This window comes from Jaculus jaculus, chromosome 4 (genome assembly GCF_020740685.1).
Source record: "Jaculus jaculus isolate mJacJac1 chromosome 4, mJacJac1.mat.Y.cur, whole genome shotgun sequence".
In the NCBI taxonomy this organism is placed as follows: domain Eukaryota; kingdom Metazoa; phylum Chordata; class Mammalia; order Rodentia; family Dipodidae; genus Jaculus; species Jaculus jaculus.
Window position 1 is genome coordinate 170,081,286 of NC_059105.1, and position 24,192 is coordinate 170,105,477.

General features: G+C 46.3%; 1 protein-coding gene across 1 annotated transcript; it reads right to left on the bottom strand.

Moving 5' to 3' along the window:
• Nucleotides 1-19,163: 19,163 nt before the first annotated feature.
• On the bottom strand, nucleotides 19,164-20,322 carry LOC123460136 (growth hormone-inducible transmembrane protein-like). Its single transcript, XM_045147692.1, has one exon. The coding sequence runs from the start codon at nucleotides 20,199-20,201 to the stop codon at nucleotides 19,164-19,166; it is 1,038 nt and encodes a 345-aa protein (XP_045003627.1). The 5' UTR covers nucleotides 20,202-20,322.
• Between the last annotated feature and the right edge of the window lie 3,870 nt (nucleotides 20,323-24,192).

Sequence of the window (24,192 nt, forward strand, 5' to 3'; positions counted from 1 at the left end):
GAAGAGAGAGGGGAGAGAGAGAGAGAGGAAGGGAGGGAGAGGAAGAGAGAAAGAGAGAGACTGGGCACTCCAGGGCTTCTAGTCACTGCAAGTGGACTCCAGATGCATGGACTACTTAGTGCTTTATGTGTGTATTGGGACTCAAACCCAGGTCATTAGGCTTTACAGGCAAGTACCTTAATAGCCAAACCATCTTTCCAACCCCTCCTTGTGGATTTATAATTGTTCTAGCATCATTGTGTAAAACGATGGCATGCACATTATAGGTTGTGCCTTATGAATTTTTATTTTATATGAATCTTTAAAAAAACACGAGGAAGCCGGGCGTGGTGGCGCACGCCTTTAATCCCAGCACTCGGGAGGCAGAGGTAGGAGGGCCACCCTGAGACTCCATAGTGAATTCCAGGTCAGCCTGGGCTAGAGTGAGACCCTACCTCGAAAACCAAAAAATAAAAAATAAAAAAATAAAAAATAAAAACACGAGGAGGCAGACATAAGGAATTAATCTGAGGATAAAGATGCTCTTCTGTTCTAAACACATGATAGAATCAGCATACAGTTAATCAGTACACAGCTGACGTTTTAAAGAATAACCTGAACCACAGTTTGTGTTTTCCTTTATTTTCCCCATTCACTCCCCAGCCTTGTACAGAACATCTGCTTCTCTCTTGTGAGAGGAAGTGAAAGATTTAGGTCAGGCAGAAAATCAAACTATCTTTATTGCACTCTTCCTTTTCAAGAAAAAAAAAAATCACCCTGCTGGGTTAAATTTATCACTGAATTACTGTATATCAACAATTCTAGAGGGATTTTCAGAAGTTGGCTTTTCCCAGGAAGAGGAGCTGCTGCTGCTGCGTCTGGTGCTACAAAACGAATCCAGCTGTCAAGGGTTCTGACAAGAGTGGAGAGAAACCATCCCTCAAGTATCATGACACTTTCTCTCACATTCCCTACAAGAAACACCCCGAGAGCATCTGAAGAGCTAGGAATATTCCATGTTCAGCTTGTACATGTGTCTATGCTATGGGGAAAAGCTAACCTCAAGTAAGAATAGATTCAGTTTGATCTAAGGTCATGACCAGCATCCTTGGAGAAGTCTGTCTCTAAGAAAATATTATGCATTCTGCTTCAGTCTTTTAAGAGCAGAATGACTTTGTATTCCCTCATGGAAATGTACTGGGCTCCTTTGATTCCACAGTGCTGACTAAGCAGCTATAAATAGGACACTTTCTTATTTTGGCATTGTCCAAGTGCTTCCTCAGTCTGGGCTGTGGCATCTTCATCCTCATTACCATCATAGTCACCACCACCATCAACATTCTCTCTCAAGTCATAGCTAATACATGCATAGCACTTCCATGCCCGACACTTTTGTTCTGCTTTTCTAGATTAATTTAGCTCTCTGTGCCTTAGGTGCATAAATTAAATGTGTTATTTGGGGGAGTTGAAGTATGGCAAGAATTGCGGAATTGTTGGAGGATGGGAAACTCTCCTAAAAGAGCTTTGAACCAAAAAGAAAAGCTTAAGATACTGCTCAAGGGATTGAACAGCAGAGCTATCTTTTTGGGTGTTTTCACTTCTATAATTCATCTGAGTCAAAAGTAAGTATGATGAAACATTTGTCTCCATCTCCATGCTTTGGTTAGACATATTTATTTTAGTTTATAATTTTTTATTTTTTTTAATTAAGTAGAAACTTTGTGTGGACACATCATGTGTTGGTACCATAGTCTTCCTCCTGTCTATAGTTCATAATTTTGTATTTCTTTTAAATAAATTTTCTTAATGCCAAGGAGATTGAGAAAGCCCATAATGCCAGGACAAGCAAGCTTTGGATTTGGACCAGTGTCCAAAGATGGGAAGGGGGAAGATAAACTTATGCTTCATGAGTTAGAACTCAGAAAAGCAGGCAGGATTAGCAGTGAAGCTATGCACACACATGGCTGTCAATTAATGTTTAGATTTAGCATACAAAGCAATGGGTTCTATTCTGGTTTCATATTCATGTACATATATAGATACATATGCATTTATGTGTCATTATATTTTGTTCTTATTCATCCTCCTTTTCACTGTTCAACTCTATTCCTCCTCTTGCTGGTGTTCTTCCCCTCCCCCAGTAGTCTCCCCTTTCTGCTTTTACATCACTTGGATTCCATTATCCCCCCTCTTTTCCTCCCTCCCTATCCTTTAATGTCTGTTTATCTCCTCTTATGATCCTCTTTCTGTTTATATCACCTACACCCACCACCACACAAATTTAAGAAGTCTAGAGAAAGCCGGGCATGGTGGTGCACTCCTTTAATCTCAGCACTTGGAGGCAGAGGTAGGAGGATCGTCATGAGTTCAAGGCCACCCTGAGACTCCATAGTGAATTCCAGGTCAGTCTGGGCCAGAGTGAGACCCTACCTCGAAAAAAAAAAAAAAAAAAGAAGTCTAGAGAAATCATGGTATATTGGATATATTCTTTTCTTTTGCTATCCTTCCCGAAAAGCCTCCAAAATTCTCATCTCCCTCTTTTTTTTTATTTTTTATTTTTTTAAAATTTATTTATTTGAGAGCGACAGACACAGAGAGAAAGACAGATAGAGGCAGAGAGAGAGAGAGAATGGGCGCGCCAGGGCTTCCAGCCTCTGCAAACGAACTCCAGACGCGTGCGCCCCCTTGTGCATCTGGCTAACGTGGGACCTGGGGAATCGAGCCTCGAACCGGGGTCCTTAGGCTTCACAGGCAGGCGCTTAACCGCTAAGCCATCTCTCCAGCCCTATCTCCCTCTTTTTTCAGGCACCCGCTTTAGTTTTGGTTTCCTTCATGTGAACTCAGCCACTGCCCAGCGGTCCAGGTCTGCCTTTGGCTGGCTGGGTCTGCAGGGACTCCTTCCGGCTTGAGTTTCACTATTGCAACAATTTGCCAGAAGGGCAGTTTCATCACAAGGGCAAGCAGCCTCTGACATGCCAACCCACTGCTGGTTTGAACAAAAAATTCCACCATGTTCAAGATTTTGTTGCTATATAGACATTCTGGCTTCCTTTAAATGGTTTCATAGTTTTTGTATATTTAGTACGAGTCAAGAGCAAATTTTCTGGGAGAAAAGTAAAGGAGAGGCCAGACACTGGGGCCACTGGGTCACTGAAATAAGCAGATGGCTGAAAAGGAAGGAAAAATTGGACAGCTTTCATGTAGCCTTCATATATTTAAAAGTTTGGCTGAGAGTTTGGTCTGACAATCGGGCTATTTAAGATTCAGGTAAGTCCTTTATTGTTGCCTAAAAGTCACAGCAGAATTATAACAGTGACTTTCTCCAAACTCTATACCCTCCTTTGTTGTCTAACACAAGAGGCTGACTCAAGCGAAGACAAGTCCGGGCAGCTAAGAGCCGAGCTGTTGCGAATGGGAGTGAGCCCTGGTGTTGGAAGGTGGCACCTTAGGTGGCTGCTTCCTTCACCCTCACTAGTACTGACCTTACCACTGTGGTTTAGAGAGGATGTCTCCCACAGGGCCGCAAGTGAGAGGTGTGGTTTCCAGTCTGTGGTGTTTGGAAGGTGGTGGAGCCTTTAAGAAGCGGGGCCTAGTGGGAGGAAGTGAGGTCACTAGGGTTGTGCCCTTGAGAGGGTTGTTGAGACACAGCCCCTTCCTGCCTTCCTCTTTACTTTCTTGCTCCCAAGAGGTGAACCCCAGAACACAGGATCTCTTTGTCATGAACACTGTTATTTGGACTCACATTCAGTCTAAAATCAAAATGGCTTCTCTTGTTTTCTTGTCATGAGCTATACAAACATCCCAAACATTGCACACAACTAAAAATATTTTTATTAATTTGCAGGCAGGGAGAAAGGTAGAGAGAAGGGAGACAGAGAGAATGGGCATACCAGAGCCTCAAGCCATTGCAAACAAACTCCAGATGCATGCGCCACTTTGTGCATCCTTATGTGGGTCCTGGGGAATGGAACCCTGGTCATTTGGCTTTACAGGCAAGAACCTTAACCTCTGAGCCATTCCTCCAGCTCCCATCCTACATAATTTTATACACAAATAGATGTATACACATACACCTAGACACACAATTAGGAACAGCCCATTACAGGCTAGGCACTATATATGTTTTATACATATACAGTTTATGCACTGGCTGTTTTTATAAACACTGCCTCATTGAATATTGCAGCATCTCTGCGTTAGATGTTATTGCTTATTTCATAGATGAGGAAGTTGAAGCTTAGGGAGGTTGAGTGAGTGCCATAAATCACGCAGCTGGTATGTGTCGGAAGTGTGGTACAGCCCAATTCCTCAGTTTCCAAATTGTGACAGTCATTGTTTAAAAGTTATCCTTTGAAGAGTTACTAAGGAAACTTATTGGGATTCTATCAAGAGGAAAATCTACATTTTCAAAGAAATCAGGAAAAACCTGTCAAATTTTGCCTCCACCCTGCCTCCCAGAGGCACTGCAGAAAGTTTCACTACCCCTTGGGGTTTCTCAGCGCCACCATCCTCCTGTTTCCTTCATTTCTGTCACTTGAATTTCTTTTCTGTGGTCTGCTGTAAGCTCTTGGAGTAGACATGCTGATCTTGTCTCAGGGGTGCTCAGACAGGGGCAGCTGGGGATCTCCCATGGTACTGATAGCTCTCAACATGGACTTCCTGGGTGGAACTTGATGATCAGCAGCTTCTGGTCTGACTCAAGCGTGGGAGGAAATTCCAGAATTCTTGCTCATTCTCACGTCCACCTGTCCTCTTACCAGCACGTGGGTGCTGATTGCAGCTTGAATAGTACACCACGATGTCAGCAGCTCACAGACGACATCGTAAGCCACAATAACAAGAACACCCAGAAACAGTGCAAGCCGGCTGTGGTGGTGCACGCATTTGGGAGGCAGGGGTAGAGGATCTCTGTGAGTTCGAGGCCACCCTGAGACTACATAGTGAGTTACAGGTCAGCCTGAACTAGAGTGAGACCCTGCCTCAAAAAACAAAAGAACAGGGCTGGAGAGATGGCTTAGTGGTTAAGCGCTTGCCTGTGAAGCCTAAGGACCCCAGTTCGAGGCTCGGTTCCCCAGGTCCCACGTTAGCCAGATGCACAAGGGGGCGCACGCGTCTGGAGTTCGTTTGCAGAGGCTGGAAGCCTTGGCGCGCCCATTCTCTCTCTCCCTCTATCTGACTTTCTCTCTGTGTCTGTCACTCTCAAATAAATAAATAAATAATTAAAAACAAAACAAAACAAAAAAATCCCACAAAAGAACAACAAAACAAAACCACATCAAAAACAGAGTGCAATGATTTCTAATTTCTACTTTGTGCAAGCTTAGCCTGCTCTACTTCAAAATATCAGTAATGAGAGCCAGGTGTGGTAGCTCACGCCTTTAATTCCAGTGCTCAGGAGGCAGAGGTAGAAGGAATGCCATGAGTTCAAGACCACCCTGAGACTACATAGTGAATTCCAGATCAATCTAGCATCCTAGAGTGAGACTCTACCTTGAAAATCAAAACAAAACAAAAAATTACCGTCTGTTTTTCCTTGAGTATATTTAAGATGGGAACTTGCTACTCAGCATGGTCTGATCATCAGCACGGTCACCACCAACGGGGACATCTTAGGAATGAAGAATTTTAATTACCAGCTCAGGCTTAGTGAATGCCAAACTGTATTGTAATAGGATTTCTGGGTGATTTGTGTGCACGTTAAATTTTGAGTAAACACCCTTGTAGAACAAATTTGACAAAGCATGTTTCTGTAACAAGAGCATTACTGCAGGTCTGGCCCGTGACTTTTCCGAGCACAGCCTCGTGGGGTTCCTGGTGAGTGCGTCCGACAGCGGGAGCCTTCCTCCCTCAGGAGTCGGGAGTGGGAACGCGCTGGACTCTCCCTAGATAGGGTGCAGACAAGACATTGCGCCAGCACCAGTTTGGGGAGCCAGTAAGTTTATTGGCGTTGCTGATGGAGCAGGATGAGGAGTCACAGGAGCCATGGTGACTCAGGCAGCAGCTGCTGGAAAATCCGGGGCGCGTGTGGCTCACGGGAGCGCGGTCTGGAGCGCGCTGCGCAGCCCCAGGCACTTTCCCGCACACACACCGCAGGAGCCAGATGTGCAGGGCAGTGCCCCCCTCCAGGCATGGGGTCTCCCAACCTGGGGTCTCAGCATTGCTGGCCTCTGGACCCCCTCCTTCCTCAAGAGGGAGTTGCTGCACAACTGTGGTCAGCGCGTGCCCCTCAACAGTTACACTGCTCCTGGACCGGGGCCTGGTCATGTGACCTTTGAAGTTGCAGTTCTCCCAGTCCCGTTGACCCCTTGACTCCTTCCTTCCCCCAGGAGAGAATATTTCAGTTCGGACGGATTAGGTTTGCAACAGCTTCCTAGGCTTCAGAGCATAGAGTAGCAGCGCTTCTTAGCTGTCCTGGGCTCTTGCTGAAAGGCGAACCCTGCTTGGTTTTTGACAGAAGCAGCTTGGGACCTGAATTTGCCTTTCTAACAGATTCCTAATGGGCCCACACACTGAGTAGCAGGCGCTTACTGCGACGTCTCTGCAGAGTCACGGAAATTAGGTGAGGCAGGTAGAGCAGGCAAAATGTCCCTTTCCCTTCAGAATATGGATTTCACATTATTACTAACTACAGTAACAATGTTGTAGGACTGCAGAACAAATTTATAAATCGTGACTACCTACCTGAATTATAAAAATTTGCACCTTTGAACCAATAACTCTGTGGCCGATTGATTCAGGTGTTCCCTATAAACGCAGGTGTTCTGAATGCTGGGTTTCCAGCTGATGGATATTTGGGAATTAACACCTCCTGGAGGCAGTGTATTGTTCAGGGTGGGATTATGGGTGTCATAGCCAGTTTTCCTTTGTCACTGTTTGGCACAGTCTCCTGTTGCGATTGCCCATCTGATGTTGGCCAGGGGGTGATGTGCACCCTCTGCTCATGCCATTGTTTCCTCCTGCCATCATGGAGCTTCCCCTTGAGTCTGTAAGCCAAGATAAACCTTTTTTTTCCCCCTCACAAGCTACTCTTGGTCAGATGATTTCTGCCAGCAATGCGAGCCTGACTGCGACAGTAAAGTCGGTACCAAGAAGTGGTGCCAATTTGCCGCTGGACACCTGACTGTGTGGCTTTGGCCTTTTGAAGCTGATTTCCAAGAGGAATGTGGAAGGATTTGAAACCTTGGTCCAAGACATGCCTTGCAGTGCTGTAAGTACAGCTTGATGGACTATTCTGGTCAGAGTTGAAAGACCCGAAATGCAGTAAGAACTATGGACTGTGAAGTTTGGCTTATGAGAGTAAGAAAAAGCTTTGCCTGGATTGGGCTAGCAGTTTGTGTGGGAAGCTGGCCTGTGTCCTGAGAAGTTGTGCAGGGTTGCATTGTGTAGAAATGGACTGGTGTGAGCAGAGGGATATGCAGTGTGTGCATACAGGTGTGCATGCACATGTGTGTGGAGGCCAGAGGTAGAGACTAGGTTGTCTTCCTTGCTCTTTATACCTTATTTTGGGGAGCGTGTGTATGTGTGCGTGTGTGTAGTTACATATATGTCAGAGCACATGTATAGAGATCAAAGGAGAATCTTGAGTGTGTCCTTACCTTCCACCTTGTTTGAGGGAGGGTCTTTTCTTGATCACCAAGCTAGCTGGCTTGTGTGCTGCCAGAAGATTCTCCTGTCTACATCTTGTCATCGTGAGCATGCTGAAATTAGACACTCGTGCTTCAGCATGTGGCTTTAGGTTGGTGCTGGAGATCTGAACTCAGGTAGTTATGAGTGCCCAGCAAATCCTTTATCCATTGAATTATCTTCCAGCCCCAACCCTGTTTTGTGAGAGAGGGTCTTTTGATGAATCTAGAGCTCATGGACCTATCGAGACGAGACAGCCAGCGAGCCCTGGAGACCCTCCTGTCTCCACTTCCACAGTGCTGGGGTTATAGGTGTGCACCACTACACAGAGCATTTTTTAGTGTGAGTGTGTGTGTGTGTCTGTTTCTATGGCCATGTCTTCTCTGCCATGATGGAATGCACACCCTGGAACTGTAAGCCCAAATAAAACCCTTCCTTTCTGCTTCTTGTCAAATGTTTTATTAAAGCGACATAAAGGTAAGGAATATATCAATCATATTGGAAGAACAGCAATGACATCCCTATTGATGGGTTCATCCTTCAAAGTTAGATTTCCTCTTTCCGTGGCAAATTATGTCAGGGGATCATCTAAAGCAGGGCTTCCTATACTTTTTGTTGTTGTTGTTTATTTATTTGAGAGCAACAGAGAGAGAAAGAGTGAGAGAGAGAGAGGTAGAGAACAGGCGCGCCAGGGCCTCCAGCCACCGCAAACGAACTCCAGATGCGTGCGCCCCCTTGTGCATCTGGCTAACATGGGTCCTGGGGAATCGAGCCTCGAACCGGGGTCCTTAGGCTTCACAGGCAAGTGCTTAACCGCTAAGCCATCTCTCCAGACCTTCCTATACTTTTAAAAAACTATTTATTTATATTTCATTTAAAAATTAATTAGCTTATTTATGAGAGAAAGAGAGAGAAAGAGGCAGATAGAAACAGAGAGAATGGGTATGCCAGGGCTTCTAGCCTTCATATGAACTCCAGATGCATGGACCACTATATGCATCTGGCTTTATGAGGCTACTGGCGAATCAAACCTGGGTCCTTTAGCTTTGCTGGAAAGTGCCTTAACCACTACATCATATCTCCAGCCACACATTTTATTTTTTTGTTCAAGAAATTTTTATGTACCTCCTGGTCTATAGGTATATAAATGTATATAAATCAAACATTTACTAATAACAAATAAATCAAATTTATTTTAAAGCAATTCTTTGGTGTACATATAATTTTACCATTATTTTAAGATAGAAGAAAATTTGCATAGAAATGAGATGGATGCTTTTATTTTCAAATAAGGAACTAAATATTGGCTTAATATTTTATTTATTTATTTATTTTTAATTTTGGAATTTTTAAATTTTATTTGAGAGTGACAGACAGAGAGGAGAAGGAGAGAGAGACAGAGAGAGAGAGAGAGAGAGAGAGAGAGAGAGAGAGACAGACAGACAGACAGAGAATGGGCATGCCAGGTCTTCCAGCCTCTGCACATGAACTCCAGATGTGTGTGCCCCCTTGTGCATCTGGCTAACGTGGGTCCTGGGGAACTGAGCCTCAAACTGGGGTCCTTAGGCTTCACAGGCAAGTGCTTAACTGGTAAGACATCTCTCCAGTCCTTGGCTAAATATTTGATGCTATAGGATGTAGAGTACGGTGGTTTGAATGTAAAATGTCCCTTAGAGACTCATGTGTTGAACACTTACTTGCCAGTTGGTGGCACTGCTTGGGAATGTTGTGAAACCTTTAATAGGTGGATGCTTGGGTTGGAGAGATGGATTCGTGTTTAAGAATACTTTCTGTGTATGCATGAGGAGACCTGAGAGCTCACTGGAGCTCAATCCCTGGAACCCATATGTGGCCAAGATGTTTGTAGTCCAGTGGAGAGCAGAGACCCAAGAATCACCTAAGCTTATGAAAATTTGGCAAGCTCCAGGATCCCTCAGAGACTCTAGCTCAAGTAAGAACCAGCAGGAAAATGATGGAATCCCTACTACTTGATGTTCCCCTCCAGCCACCACAGGCAAGTTCACCCAGCTGCAGATGAGCGCACAGAGTGGCACTTATGCATGCATACACCACACACACCCCATACCATATTACACACACATCACACCATATTGCACACACACCATACCATACCATATCACACACATCATACCATTTCACACACACACACCATACCATATCACACACACACATAATACCCTATTACACACACACACACACACACACACACGCACAAGGGGGAGCCTTGCTAGACATATGTCATTGGGATGGGCCTTAAATGTTACAGCCAAGTCCTGCTTGCTCTTGAGACTTATTCCCTGTTGATGTGAAGATGTGATGCTGACTTTCTGCTCCTTCTATGATTTCCTTGCCATAATAGAATCTTCCTCTCAAAACTGCAAGCCAAAATAAATCCTTTCCTTCCTTAAATTGCTTTGGTATTTTGTCCCAGTGATAAGATAAGTGATAAGAGAAAATTGGTTACCAAGTGGGAACCTTACTCTGATAAACCTGAACAGATGGATTTAAGTTTTTTTGGAATTGGTTTGCAGGAGGGATATGGAAGGATTTGGAACTTTGGACTAGAGAAGGTTTACAGTGCTGTAAGTGAGCTTAAAAGGTCATTCTGGAGAGAACTTGAAAAATCAGAAGGCTGAAAGAAATGTTGACTGTGGAGGCTTGGCTTATGATGTTTCAGAAAGGAAAGGGGAGTTTACCGGGAACAGGACGAGAGTCAGTTCATATGATGTTCTGGCAGGGAAACTGCCTGCATTCTGCCCATGTTCTGAGAACTTGAGCCAAATTGAACTTAGAAGTAATAGACTAATGTGTTTGGCAGAGTAAATTTCAAGACAGAAAAGCATTGAATCTGTGGTTTGATATCTTCTTAGTGCTCTAATTCAGATCTACAATGAAAGAGAGCAAAATTCAAAGGAGCAAGATGTGAAAAATGTGAAGCTTGGAAAATAAAGAAATATAAACAAATTGAACACTCTGGGCCCAGAAACTGGGGCTGATTCTGATGCAATTGTTAAAAGAGATTACCATCTTTGAGGATAAATCAACTGCTTTTGTCTGGGACAATAGACAAAGTAATCTGAGGGCAAGATACAACCATCTGAAGGCTTAAGATAGTAAGAATGCAAATTCCTTTGAATGGAAAAGGCCTGAAGGAAGAGTGCTGAAGGAGTTCCTTGCTAGTCAAGATCAGGATTCATTATCACCTTGAAGAAAAATTTGGCAACAGAAGTGGATCTTATAAGCCACACACTGGACAGCCAAGCCAAATGTGCCAACTGGTGCAATGGTGGCATGTCTGTTAAGGGGGAAACCAACTGCTTTCTGATTGGATTTTAGGCCTGTTCCATTCTGCAGGAGAGAATTCATGCCTGGAAATGAAAACCTAATCAAAAGCTGGGGAGGTCATAAGCCCTAGGAAGGAAACTACTAATGTAGCCTGGCTAAACAGATATATTATGTCCATCAAACTGCTCTCTAAATACTGTTTATCCTCGTATATTAATGTTCCTCTTTTGCTTAGAGAAGTTTCCTTTTCCAGATGGCAGTGACCACTGGAGAGACTCAAAACTCATCAAACTGAGAAGAGATAGTGGAGTGTTCAGCACAGAGACATCTCTATCACACCCTTCAAGGGCCAGGAACTATTGCAGAAGATGTGGTGGAAAGAATGTCAGAGCCAAAGGAAATGGAGGTGTGCTGTGGAATTCTGTCTTTCAGAGAAAAGTGGTTGTGTTATTCATGATATCAGAGTGGCTGACACCACTTATTCTAGAGCTTACATAATAGGAGGGGAAAAAGAGTGATGACATCAAAATAGACCAGGGACTCGTTGGAAAAACAAGGGATTCAGTGGAGTGGGGATAGAAGAGATGGGACAAAGGCGGTGGTGGGAGAGGATTCTGATCATGATGTTATATATATATATTACGTATATATACATATACATATACATACATATATATATGGAGAGAGAGACAGAGAGAGAGACTGACAACAAAAGGCTAAAAGAAATGGAAAAGTTGGTAGTAGATTCCATTTGGTACTGGTTTTGGAAACACAAAACCATGCAAGTTTTAGTGGCCATGGATTGCTCCACAGCTCCAGAGAGCCTCTGAGATCAAGCAGTGTGAGGCAGGGTCCAAATACCTGTAGGAGGAGTTCAAGGTTACCCTTGGCTATTGTGGTGGTTTGATTGTGGTGTCCCCCATAAACTTAAGTGTTCTGAATGCTAGGCCCCCAGTTGGTGGCAATTTGGGAAGAGTATCCTCCTGGAGATAATGTGTTGTTGGGGGGCGGGCTTATGGATGTTATAGCCAGCTTCACCTTGCCAGTGTTTGGCACACTCTCCTGTTGCTATTGTCCACCTTATGTTGGCCAGGGGGTGATGTCCACCCTCTGCTCATGCCATCGTTTTTCCTTGTAATCATGGAGCTTACCCTCGAGTCTGTAAGCCAAAATAAACCCTTTCTTCCCACAAGCTGCTCTTGGTCAGGCATTTTCTGCCAGGAGTGTAAAGGTGACTGCAACAATTACATGAGGAGTGAGGCCAGCCTGGGTAGAGGGATGGTGGGGGGAGGGGGAGAGAGTTTTAGAGAAATATTACAGGAGTTGATAAGATCATGTACAGAAGCCATTAAAGTCAATGGGAGACTAAAGGGGTTTTCAATGGTAATTTGAATCACATGAGATTTTTCATTTTCTGGGCTCACACACATGCTGGACTCAGATGTGTTTCTATTGCAAAGAAGAAAGAAAGAAAGAGAGGGAGAAGAAAGAAAGAAAGAGAGAATAAAAAATGACTAGGATTTGGTTTAGGTATGTTTAGGGTTGAGAGAGGAAGTTACTCATAATGGACATAATTCTGTGTATCACTCATCTTTCTAGCCGATAAGAATTTAGGAAGGTGGGCTGGAGGGATGGCTTAGCAGTTAAGGCATTTGCCTGCAAACTCAAAGGACCCAGGTTTGATTCCCCAGGACACACGTTAGCTAGATGCACAAGGGGGCGCATGAATCTGGAGTTCATCTGCAGTGGCTGGAGGCTGTGGCGTGCCCATTCTCTCTTTCTCTCTCTCTCTCCCTTTTTCTCTGTCAAATAAATAAAAATAAAATATATATATATATAAAGGAATTTAGGAAGGACTGTCATTTAGGCCAAAATCAAAGTAACAGAAGTTGTGAGACCCACACACCTCTGCCTGCACCGCAGAGGAAAAGGTGGCTGAGTGTGGACTCTCTTGTGCTTGTTTGCCATACAGCTGGTGAGTCCTTAGGTGTTTCCAATGCTGTCTTAACTCAGTTTCTCATACTCACGTATGTCAGGGCTGCTAGGAGTCATCATGTCATTTGCATGTGATCTGCAGCCTTTAGGCTGGCCTCTTGTGAAGAGTTGCCCTTTCAGGCTCATCTGTGCATTCTTTACACAGCCTTGACTTGGCTTGTCTGAGTGGGCATGCGTGGTCACAACTGTGAGGGGAAATGACACTCTCAGTAAAGGGAAGAGCGTGGAGGTGGAGATGATCTGTGTCATGCAGATTCAGGTGCTCTGGAACACACAGAATGCCTTTGAGAAATGAGCTGAGAGTTGAGGCAAAGGTGCATTTGTTGCTCCATTATGGGGTTAGACTTGGCGTCTCCATCTCCTTTTGTAGTATGTGAATTTTGGTGTGTTAGGCTGTATCGTGGGGCATCTAATGAATCTTACTGTGGGATTGGTTCTTACTGGCTTGTTTTCTGGTTCCACTAGATCTGAAGCTACATTTTTCCCCCATAGGAAGTTGGGAAACAAACAGTTATGACATCGCTATATAGCATAGGAAGCTACATTGTGGCATCATCACAAATTCTAAAATATGTTATTGACATTAATTTACTCATTAATGTAAGATGTCCTGTATCTATTTATTTTTGTATATGAAAGTGAAAGGATATAGCCTTTTGTTAGCATAAAATTTTCTAAAACACATAGTAATAGAGAAATACAGATTAGGCTGTGAGGCTAAACAGTGTGGGAAAGTTGAGTCAAATCTCTACTTTCCTCAATTATCTAGACCACTAAGGAAAAGTTTCCTTACTTTTGTTCATCTTTGCTCCAAACCCAGTTTTGAAACATTTTAGTTAGTTGTTTATAATTTGTGAGTGAGTGAGAGAAAGACAGATATAGAAAGCAAGAGAGAGTGGATATGCCAGGGTCTCTAACCACTGCAACCGAACTCCAGATACTTGCATCACTTTGTGCATCTGGCTTACATGGGTACTGGGGTATTGAACCTGGGTTCTTAGGCTTCATTGGCAGGCGCTTTAACTACTAAGCCATCTCTCCAACCCTCCAAACCCATTTTCTTTCTTTTTTTTTTTTTTTTGGCTTTTCAAGGTAGGGTTTTACTCTAGTCCAGGCTGACCTGGAATTCACTATGTAACTTCAGGGAGGCCTTGAGTTCACAGTGATCCTCTTACCTCTGCCTCCCGAGTGCTGGAATTAAAGGTGTGCACCACCATGCCCAGCTTCTCCAAACCCATTTTTAATGGCTATAAAGGTGTAGGTTTTATCATTGCAACACAAATGAAAATTAAAAAGAAAAGTAAAAACATTAAAAATATGCCATTTCTTACTTGTAAGATATTGTGACAATCATCAGTTAAATGAAAATAAATGGTTTAAAAAGCCCAAGAAATACACAATACAGCTTAAGAATGGAAAAGACTCAGTCTCTAAAGCCCTGGTATTGAAATTGTATGGTCTCTGAGGGTGACTCACAGCTTGGCTGTGTCATGAGTTTCATTTTGAAATGAAATATACTTTGTGGTTTCATCTGAGGTTTCATGTTGATGCAAAAAGGAAATGAGCCCATATTGGGAAGTTACATTGAAATACACATTAACTATGAAGAAAAAGTTAGCTATTGCTCAGCCATCCTCCTTTCTTCGGTTTTTCTATGACCAGACTGAGTTATAATTGTTTACCACCTGTCTGTCTCATCCACTTGTTTGAGAACACAGAAAGGTAGTACTGGGTTAAACAAACAGTGCTCAATGAATAGCCCTTGGGTGAACCAGGGAGTGTCCACTTGAAGGGGACAAAGTCCTCCACTGAAGTCTTCCTGGGTAATTATTGATGGGAGAATGCTTGCACCCACTGCACACACATACTTGCAAAAACAGTCTGGAAAAGTTATTTATTAATTATTTATTTATTTGCCTGTGTGCGGGGGGGGGGGGGGTGTGCAGCTATGTCAGGGCACATGGATGGAGGTCACAGGACAACTTTTGGGTCAGTCCTCACCTTTCTGCCTCATTTGAGAAATATTTTCTCTCTTTAAAATTATGATCATTATTATTCTTATTATTTTGAGAGAGAGAAAGAAAAAGGGAGAGAGAGAGAAAGCGAAAGAATGGGCATGCCAGGACCCTCAGCCTGTTGAGAACGAACGCCAGACGTGTGCGCCTCCTAGTGGCGCATGTGCAACATTGTGTGCTGGCGTCACTGCGGCTGTATGGGACCTGCAGATTTGAGCATGAGTTCTTAGGGTTTTCAGGCAAGTGCCTTAACCGCTAAGCCAGCTCTCCAGCCCAATTTCCTATCTTTTGATCTCCCTCTGCTGTCCTGTTTCTGCCTCCCATTGTTGCAGGAAATTTTTTGGAGTCAAGAGATCAGCAGCTGAGTCAGGTGAAGGAGAGGAAGTTTATTCATGCTGGCACACTGATACCCAGATTGCTCCATAATGGCGTCAGTTCTAGGTTCAAGTTTGCTAAGGATTTTATGGTATTTGGGGCTAAGCAAGCATAGGTTAAGATAATGCATACATGACAGTTAAGCAAGCTGGTTAGAAAAGAGTACAGAAATGTCACAGTTTGGCAAACAACAGTTACGATCCGGTGTGCGTGGTGGCTGAAGTTAATTAAGCCTGCAGGAGGCCAAAGGCAGGGCGAGGGTGAGGGCAGCCTCCCTCGCTGCCCCCCAATTCCTTTCTTATCTCATCCTGAGGAGTTCCACACCAGTGGCTATTTCATTTCAGTAACTTTCCATGCCCCTGCACTCCCTCCTCTTTACCTACATAATCCTTCATGTCTTCTTCTGGGGATGCTCTTGGATACAGCTGAAGAATTACCTGAAGTCTGATGGCCTCTACCCAGTTTAGGATGAATCTAGTGAGCAGGTTTATCAGGCAGGGCCTGAGAAAGACAGCTAAAAGTTCCATAACTAGTGGCCCAGATAGAGGGGCTGCCCAAGGTCCCCAGGTGGTCCAGGTATTCTTCCAGTAAGACTCACTTTCCTTTCCCCTAGCCTTAAGTCTTTCAAGTATCTGTCCTGCATTTTTCCTAACTATTCTGGATTGGTTTGCATAGAAACAGCATTCTTTGCCTAAATAGACACCAATTCCTTCCTTTTCGGCGATAATCAGGTCCAGATCTCTACTACCGCTGCTAGATAATCTGTCTGGTTCTATAGTGTTACAACCCTCTGCTGGGCTAGACCAAGGTCTCCCTTGACTTGGTTGGACAGCTGGCTGTGCTGGACCTGTTGAAGTCCAATTGTTGGGCCCCGCTACGGCAGTGCCTGCTCAGGCCACTCCCAGGATGATAGGGAGCTGGTCTTGATTCCTCTTCTGCCTGTAATGATGGGATTGCTGCTGTAGCAGAATCCCACCTGGGGACCCATTCTGAAAGTATGGTTTCCCCACAACAGGGACTTCTCTATAGACAGTTCCCATATTATGCCCAGTTGGGTTCCCCCCTTAAAACTCATCAGGTCCTTAACAGCTCTTCCCGGCTGTGGGAGCTGCCTTCCAGGCCCCTCTGTAGCAAAGTCCATGCACGACCAGCACTACTGAAGGTGGGACCCATAGGTGCTCTCGCGCTCATCACCTGTCCTCGGGGAGCCTGTCCAGAGACTCTGGGATTTCCAGACACTACCGCACTGTGCCGCTCCATCATGGGTGTTTCTGTCACAGCATCAGGATGATCCTTTGGGGGGGGGGGGTCCCTCATGAGCCACCTGAAAGAGATAAGCCAGAAAGGCAGATACGTGGACAGGTGTCCCGGAACCTGGGCTGCCCCGGAGAGGCTTGCTTTCCAGGCTAGCTTAGTTGACAGAGTCACGGAAGACGGGTTGGAGCTGGTCCGGCTGGTCATCTACAGGATTAAGAGAGGCATCAGGAACGAAGCTGGGCGCTGGGCCCAGTCCTTCCTTCTGTGGTGATAGGGGGCTGCCTGAGGTGTCCATCGCACCCACAGTTTTGATATTGTCAGTCTTAAAGGCTGGCCCGGGGTGGATCTTGCAGCCCACTCTGGCTGGGATCTGCAGCGGCCTTGGCGCGGGAGTGATGAGTCTGAGGCTTGCTGCCTGCAACTTAAAGAGCTGAAGGGGTAGTTAGTATAATTTGATATAGCCCTTCCATGTTGGGTCCAAGCATCCCCTCACTGGCACTTTGATCCAGACCCACCCTCCTGGGCTCCAGGTGCAAGGGGCCCTGAGTTGTGAGGGGAGAGGGTAGATTTAAACGACCAGCTATCTCCTTGGTGGTCTTAGCCAAGTGTTTCAGGAACTGCAGCAGGCGGTCTGTCCGTCCTGAAGGTCACCAGCACCCCTGGAGAAGCGGGGGCGGGCGCTCAGACAGGATCTCAGAAGGGGAAGACCCAGGCTTCCGAGGCGCCCACTGCATCCGGAACAGCAGCACCAGTGGCGGGATCGGGGTCCCGGAGAGACCTGTTTCCTGACACTGCTTAGCGGCTGCGGGTTTTAAGCTTCTGTCTACCCTGTCGAATCCGCCCGAGGACTGAGGGTGACACGTGCGCAGTCCAGGGCGGCCCACGGCCTTAGCTGCGTGTGGAGCGGCTCTGCTGACCAAGGCTGGACATTGTCCTACCTGGCGCTCATTGGGACCCTGAAGCTGGGCGCAATTTCTCCAACCAGGGCATGAGACACCTGTGACCCTTCTCTGTATGGATGGGGAAGGCTTCTCCCTAGCCTAAGAAGGTCCAAACCATGACTAGGCAATAGCGATACCCTATGCTGGGCTGAATTCCATGAAGCCGATTTCTAGATGTTCAAAGGACAGGTCCCCCGTTTCTGCAGCCATGGTGGCGCCCAGGACCCTGTTTGGGGTTGTTGCGCGCACCCCGTAAGCAGGCCCTGCGGGCTGGCGGGTCAGTGTTGCAGGTCTCTGTAGCCGGTCTCCTAAGGCTGTCTTTCTCAGGCTGTCGCCTCGTGCGCGGGCTTGCTGAACGGTTCAGGTGCGCCTTTCTCTGGAGCTCTCATCTTGTGGTCCAGGGCGATGAGCCGGCCTCCTGAGTTCCCTGCTGCCCGCGGCGCAGGCACACCCTGCAGCACGAGCCGGAGGGGTGCAGGCTAAGTATGCCACTGGCTCATTCCAGGGACCTAGTTGTTGGGTCAGCACCCCAAGTCCAATTCCACCTTTCTTGTGCATGTAGAGGGAAAAAGTGGTGATGTCTGTGAGTGCCGCTGTGGGGACTTCACCCAGTCTCTTCTTCTTTTTTTTTTTTTTTCTGGCTGGAACTTTTATTTCAGAAATAAGCATTCTGTGGACTCTGAAATGGTTAAAATAGTTATTTCTGGATTACTAGCATAAATAGTTCTCAAAAACAGCAATCTAAATTATCATATAGGCTCCCTTCCATTTGCTGAAGACTTCCAAAAATAGCTTCTGTATCTAAACAATGTAAAAATGTCACAAAAGCAATAATGTATGGAGGGAGAGTGTTCCAAGTCAAAGTCATGAAGCAGTTCCTCATTACACGCAGACACAAGACAACTGGCTTTACTTTGCCTTTTTATGTTTGGTCTGAGAGAGAATGTGCGAAAATCATAGCTCATCAGTGTGCACCACAAACTAGCTTTTATGACAAGGCTGTTAAAGCTCAGTGCTGAGGAATCGAGGATGTGTTCAATTAGATACCCAAACATATGCAATGCACTTCACTAAATGTTTACCTCTATACTTGAAAATAAACAAACCACATGCTTTGGAGTATCTTACCTTGAAAATAAAGGTATCTTGTTTATAGGAGACTTAAAAGTAAAACCCACATATACAGAATTCCTCCAGGGATTCTCAGTATGAACATTCTGAATTGTCCTGACAACGGAAAAGCACGTGGAGAGCAGAGGGGAAAATCTGCATCCATGTCTCCTGGCTCAGCATGATCAGTGCTATACCCCAAACACTCAAAACCTCTACACCCCTTACAATACTCTCTATGCCTCAAAATATACAGATATACTTAGTTGCTAATATTAAATTAAAAATACTTAAATTCTCATACACAAATTTTAGCTTTCACAACCATTAAAGCTTTTTTACTCAAACACGACAGTTACAAATTTATGTGCTTACTTGGGAGAGAACTACTGAATTTATTTTCTAGAAAAAGGAAGCCTGGGGGGTGGGGTCACACTACTTGAACATATTAAACATGGAGACATGTCCTTTTCTTCTAAACCTCGACGAAAGCTGCTTATTATTTGCCTTTACTAAGCAACAACACATTCGATGCAGCAGACAGATGTCCACAGTTGTCCTTTCATTTCTTTCTGCTGTTCCCAGTTGCTAGCATGGTTGCGACTCGCATAAATATATTTAATGTATCCATGTAGATTCCCAACATCGAGTTGATGGGATCGTATTTGTTAGCTCCAAACGCTGGTGCAGTTTCTGCACGTCTGATCACTTTCTGAGTGTCATGCAGGAGGAACATGCTGAAAAGAACTAGCCCACCATACATTGCCACTGAGTACAGAGTGGCACCAGCCACTGTAGAAGGTGGAAGGAACATAGATCCCAACGAGGACACAAAGACGACGCCCAGGCCCACTCCGAGAGGTGCCCCCATGTTCAGGAACTTCTCGCTGGGCGCGCACACGGCTACAGCAGAGAGGCCTCCCACAATACCAGCAGTGCACCACGCAGCTCTGAGGAGCAGAGGCCCGCCCAGGACCGTCAGGGGAGCTACCACCGCACCCATCACACCGGAATGCAGCATCCAAGCAAGGTGCTTCGGGCCCAGGCTAGGCTCATATGGTAACGAATGCACCAGCAATCCAGCTCCGATCATGGCCGCAAAAGTTGCACCAATTGTCACCCAAGAGCCTCTCATCATGAAGTTCATGAGACCAGGAGTTCTGCTCACTGCCAAGGCAGATAAAGCTGTTAACCCAATACTTCCTGTTAAGTACATATAGGTAGAATGAATTCTATCCTTCACATACTGAGGCCAAATTACAGCCTTTTCAATAGCTCCAATCTCATTAGACAGTCCCAAGCCATAGAAGCACAGTGCTCCAAGACCAACAGCAGCCCCTCCAGCCACAAACCACCTTCCCATCTGATCAATTTTTAATATTTTTTCCATTGATGGTTCAAATGCTGCTTCTTTCAGGTCTTGGGTAGTTTTCCCACGGCGGATCCCAATTCTTGTCTTGGTGGCATATTCCCTGCTGGGTGTCAGGAGCCATTGATTCTTTGTGATGGAATTCTTCACAACGGGGGAGGCCTTGGTGAAAGTTGTGTGGAAAACCTTGGAAGGTAGTGTCCGGAGACACACAAACCTTGCAGCCAGCATGGTGATGTACCAGGTTTTCCAAGCAGATCTGAGTTGCTCAGTTCCCGGTCTCCTCAACCACGCGGCTTCCCTTCCCGGCCTGCGAAACCCCGAGCGTGTGTCTCCCTCGGACCTCTGTCCCCTTCTCCCAGTCTCTTCTTAAGTTGGTTGAAAGCACCATCTCCTCCCCCCACTTTAGTGGGTCTGTGGCAGGCCCTGGGAAGGCGCTGTGAAGGGGTTTGGAAGTGGCAGAGAGCAATGGGATCCAGAGCCGACAATCCAGCTGCTCCTGGGGACTCTCAGAGCTGCTTCCCGTTTAAGGACCGGGATACTGAGTGGTCAGTTGCTTTCATTGTTCCCCTAGTTTCCCCTGCCCCTGGCTGAGGTGATACCCCAAATAAGGGACTCCTGGGAGACCTGGGCCTTTTTCTCAGAGACTTTATATCCTGCCTCTTGTACAAAGTTCAATAGTTCTTATTTTGTTTTTCAAGTAGGGTCTCACTCTAGGCCAGTCTGACCAGGAATTCACTATGTAGTCCCAGGGTGGCCTCGAACTCAAGGAGATCCCCTACCTCTGCCTCCTGAGTGCTGGGATTAAAGGCATGCACCACCACACAGGGCTTGGAAGTTCAATAGTTTTTCAGTCCCCCTTTCCTGGATCTCCCTTGTGCGGGGTGCCAGCAGCAGATCATTGACTGCAAGATGGCGCACCCAGGGGGTGGGCAGTTTTCCAGGTCCTTTGTTTATGCCTCCCAAAGATGGTGGGGGAGTTTTTGAACCATTGGGTAGACAAGGCCATGTTAGTTGCCTCTTTGAACCAGTCTCTGGGTCTTCTCTCTTGAAGGCAAATAGGGGTTGACTAACTTCTGCCAGTGTTAGGCAGAAGAAGGCATCTTTCTGGTGTAGGCATGTTAAGACAGCAGCTGTTGGGAGCATCTAACTCAGCAATGTGTGTAGATTGGGGACCATGGGGTGAAGAGTCTCTGTGGCATCATTAGTTCTGCAGAGGTCTTGGACCAGCTGATAGTCACTGGCTTTTTTTTTTTTTTTTTTGTTTATTTTTATTTATTTATTTTGACAATGATAGACAAAGAGAGAAAGGGGCAGAGAGAGAAGAGAGAGAGAATGGGTACACCAGGGCCTCCAGCCACTGCAAACGAACTCCAGCTTTGTGCGTCCCCTTGTGCATCTGGCTAACGTGGGTCCTGGGGAATCGGGCCTGGAACGGGGGTCCTCAGGCTTCACAGGCAAGCGCTTAACTGCTAAGCCATCTCTCCAGCCCGTCACTGTCTTTTTAAAAAAATTAATTAATTAATTAATTAATTTTACTGGGAGCAAAGGGGTGTTCCATGGCGACTGGGTTTCCCATAAACACTTCAATCCTTCAGTCTTCTGATGTAGGGGCTATCACAACTCGAGAGTCCAAGGAGATCGGATATTGTCTCTGTCTCACTGAGGTGGTGCCTGTTTTTAGCACCACCACCACTGGAGGATGACCTTGTGGAAGGCCAATTCCACCTCATATGTCCTGGACTTGAGTTCTCCAGATACTAGTCAATTTTGGGGGAGCTTTGTGTTTTCTCCCTAGTGACTCTTGGTGGAGTCTCCATTCTTCTTCTGGGTGATATTCTAGCATTAACGTGGGCAAGGGATAGTTGTGGGACCTAAGTACATGGTCACTGTGGTGCCAAGCTTGGTTAACAAATCTCTCCCTAGTGGCCCCAGGGCTTCAGGCACATACAGGAATCAGTGGCAAACCCAGTGGCCTCTCACGGAGCCGTCTCATGGTTCACAAAACATATTGTTGCCCCTATGATGGTGACAGAGTTTTTAGTAAACTTTCCTGTGGGAGACGTCACCATGGAAATGGCTGTGTCAGTGTCCAGTATAAGGTCCATGGCTTGTCCCCCTAGGTCAACTCTGGCTATGGGCTCCTGGGGGCCAACCACAACTGAGCCTGGATGTTTTCAGTCTGGTTTGTAGCTCCAGGTGGACTTCTCACTGCTGGCGGGTCATCACTTTGTTTGGAAACAGTGACCACTGCATGCTTGGGAGCACCCTGTCTCCAGTTCCCTCTTTCGGGCCCCTTTGTTTCCTCCTCTTGTTCCGGGCATTCATTTACCAGTGCCCTTTCTTTTTGCAGTAACTACATTGATCTTTTTCTAAGGGGGAGTCTGGGTGCTTTCTTCCCTTGTGATTTGGCCTGGGCTTCCCTGGATTCCCTGCCTCCATGCCCCACCACCATGATTCTGGCCTTTTTGTCCCTTGCCATTTCCCTTTCCACCTCTTGGTTGGCTACCACCTCGGAGGCAATGCCAAGAAACTGGCTTATGTTCCCCCTGGTAAATCCCTCCAACCGCTGCAGCTTTCCACACGTGTCACACACCGCAAGCCGATGTTGGATGAAGGTGGTGTTGGCCATTGATCGGTTCCCTGGAGCCTCTGGATTGAAGGGTGTGTGACGCAGATAGGCACCACAAAGTCTCTCATAAAACTGACCAGGGGATTCTTCCTCTCCTTGGATGACCTCACTCACTTGTGTTGAGTTGGTGGCCACGCAGCCCTGTGCTTGGGCCCCTTCTAGGATTGCTTGTGTCAAAGGTTCTTGCCCTTTCTTGGGTGTTGGGAACCAAATTAGGTTGCTCATCTGGGAAGGTGGTAGTGGCAAACGGCTCCAGATTTAGTGGGCCTTGAGGGGCCTGGGTGGCAAGCCATTCCCTGTCTGCTTAGAGGATGGCCTTTTGTCTGAGTCAAAAAGAGTGTTGAGGGCCAGAGAGATGGTTTAGTGGTTCAGGCATTTGCCTGTGAAACCTAAGGACCCAGGTTTGACTCCCCAGATCCCATGTAAGCCAGATGCACAAGGTGATGCATGCACACAAGGTGGCACATGTGTCTGGAGTTTGATTGCAGTGGCTAGAGGCCCTAGCATGCCAATTCTGTCTTTATCTCTCTCATAAGAAAAGGGTGCCCAGAAACTGGTGGTAGTCATCCCAAGTGGGTCAGTGGGTCTTCATAATGGACCTCAGCAGTTCTGTCTTGGCTTGAGGCTGTTCTAAGTATGGTGGAATGTGCTGCCACCAGTTCAGGAGGTCATTGGTGGTAGAGGGTTGATATATCAAGCTGGGAGGGCTAGCTAGGATGCTCCCATCTTTGCAGAAGAAAGATAGCCCAGGAACCTGTTGGAGTGGACAGAGAGGCACCAGGTCACCCCCAGTAGTGAGGCAGCCCGCATTAGGGCAGTGTCTCCATTTCTCAGCTGGAGGCGGGGCACTTAGTGACGGTGGCACTTGTGTTCAGTAGCAGGATTTGGCGGTGCAGGTAAAGGCCCCGAGAGGCCTGGACGAGCAGTCTCGCCGCTCCGGGGCTCTGCTTGTGCAGCTTGAGCAGCCAGGGCTGGACCCCGACGGAGCCCGCGGAGCCAGTGACAGCAGCTATGGAGGGGCTCAGAATCTTGACAAGCAGGTATGGGGGGCGCTCAGAATCCTGTTCATGGCCCTCATGGTTTCCCTGGAGGTGTGGCACTGTGGGGCTCCCGAACAGTGGAAGTTGTAGGTTTCTGAAGAACCTGATGTATAAGCCAGTCTGGAGGGCTGCAGGCTAAACCATACCAGGAGTGTGGATAGGGAAACTGGTCAGGATGCCTGCGTTGTTTACGCAGATTGCTCTCACTCTTATGGTAAGCAAGTCCAGTGTGCTCACTGATGGCCAGTCTATATTGAAAGAAGGCCACTTGACTTTGAATAGGGTCCTCAGATTACAGGGTTTCATCTTTTTTTTGGGGGGGGGGGCGTTGAGATAGGTCTTTTTCTGGCCCAGGTTGACCTGGAATTCACTATGTAATTTCAGGCTGGCCTCGAATTTACCATGATCCTCCTATCTCTGCCTCCTGAGTGCTGGGATTACAGTTGTGTGCCACGTTTCATCTTGATGCCATAATCTCCTACAGTTGCCCAGCGTCGTCTGAAGGACAGTGTGGGTGTGGCACTTAGACTGGGAGGAGCGCACTTGAAGT

Excerpts from the sequence above, each read along its gene's own strand:
- LOC123460136 (XM_045147692.1), bottom strand. The coding sequence starts at position 20,201 with ATGCTGGCTGCAAGGTTTGTGTGTCTCCGGACACTACCTTCCAAGGTT.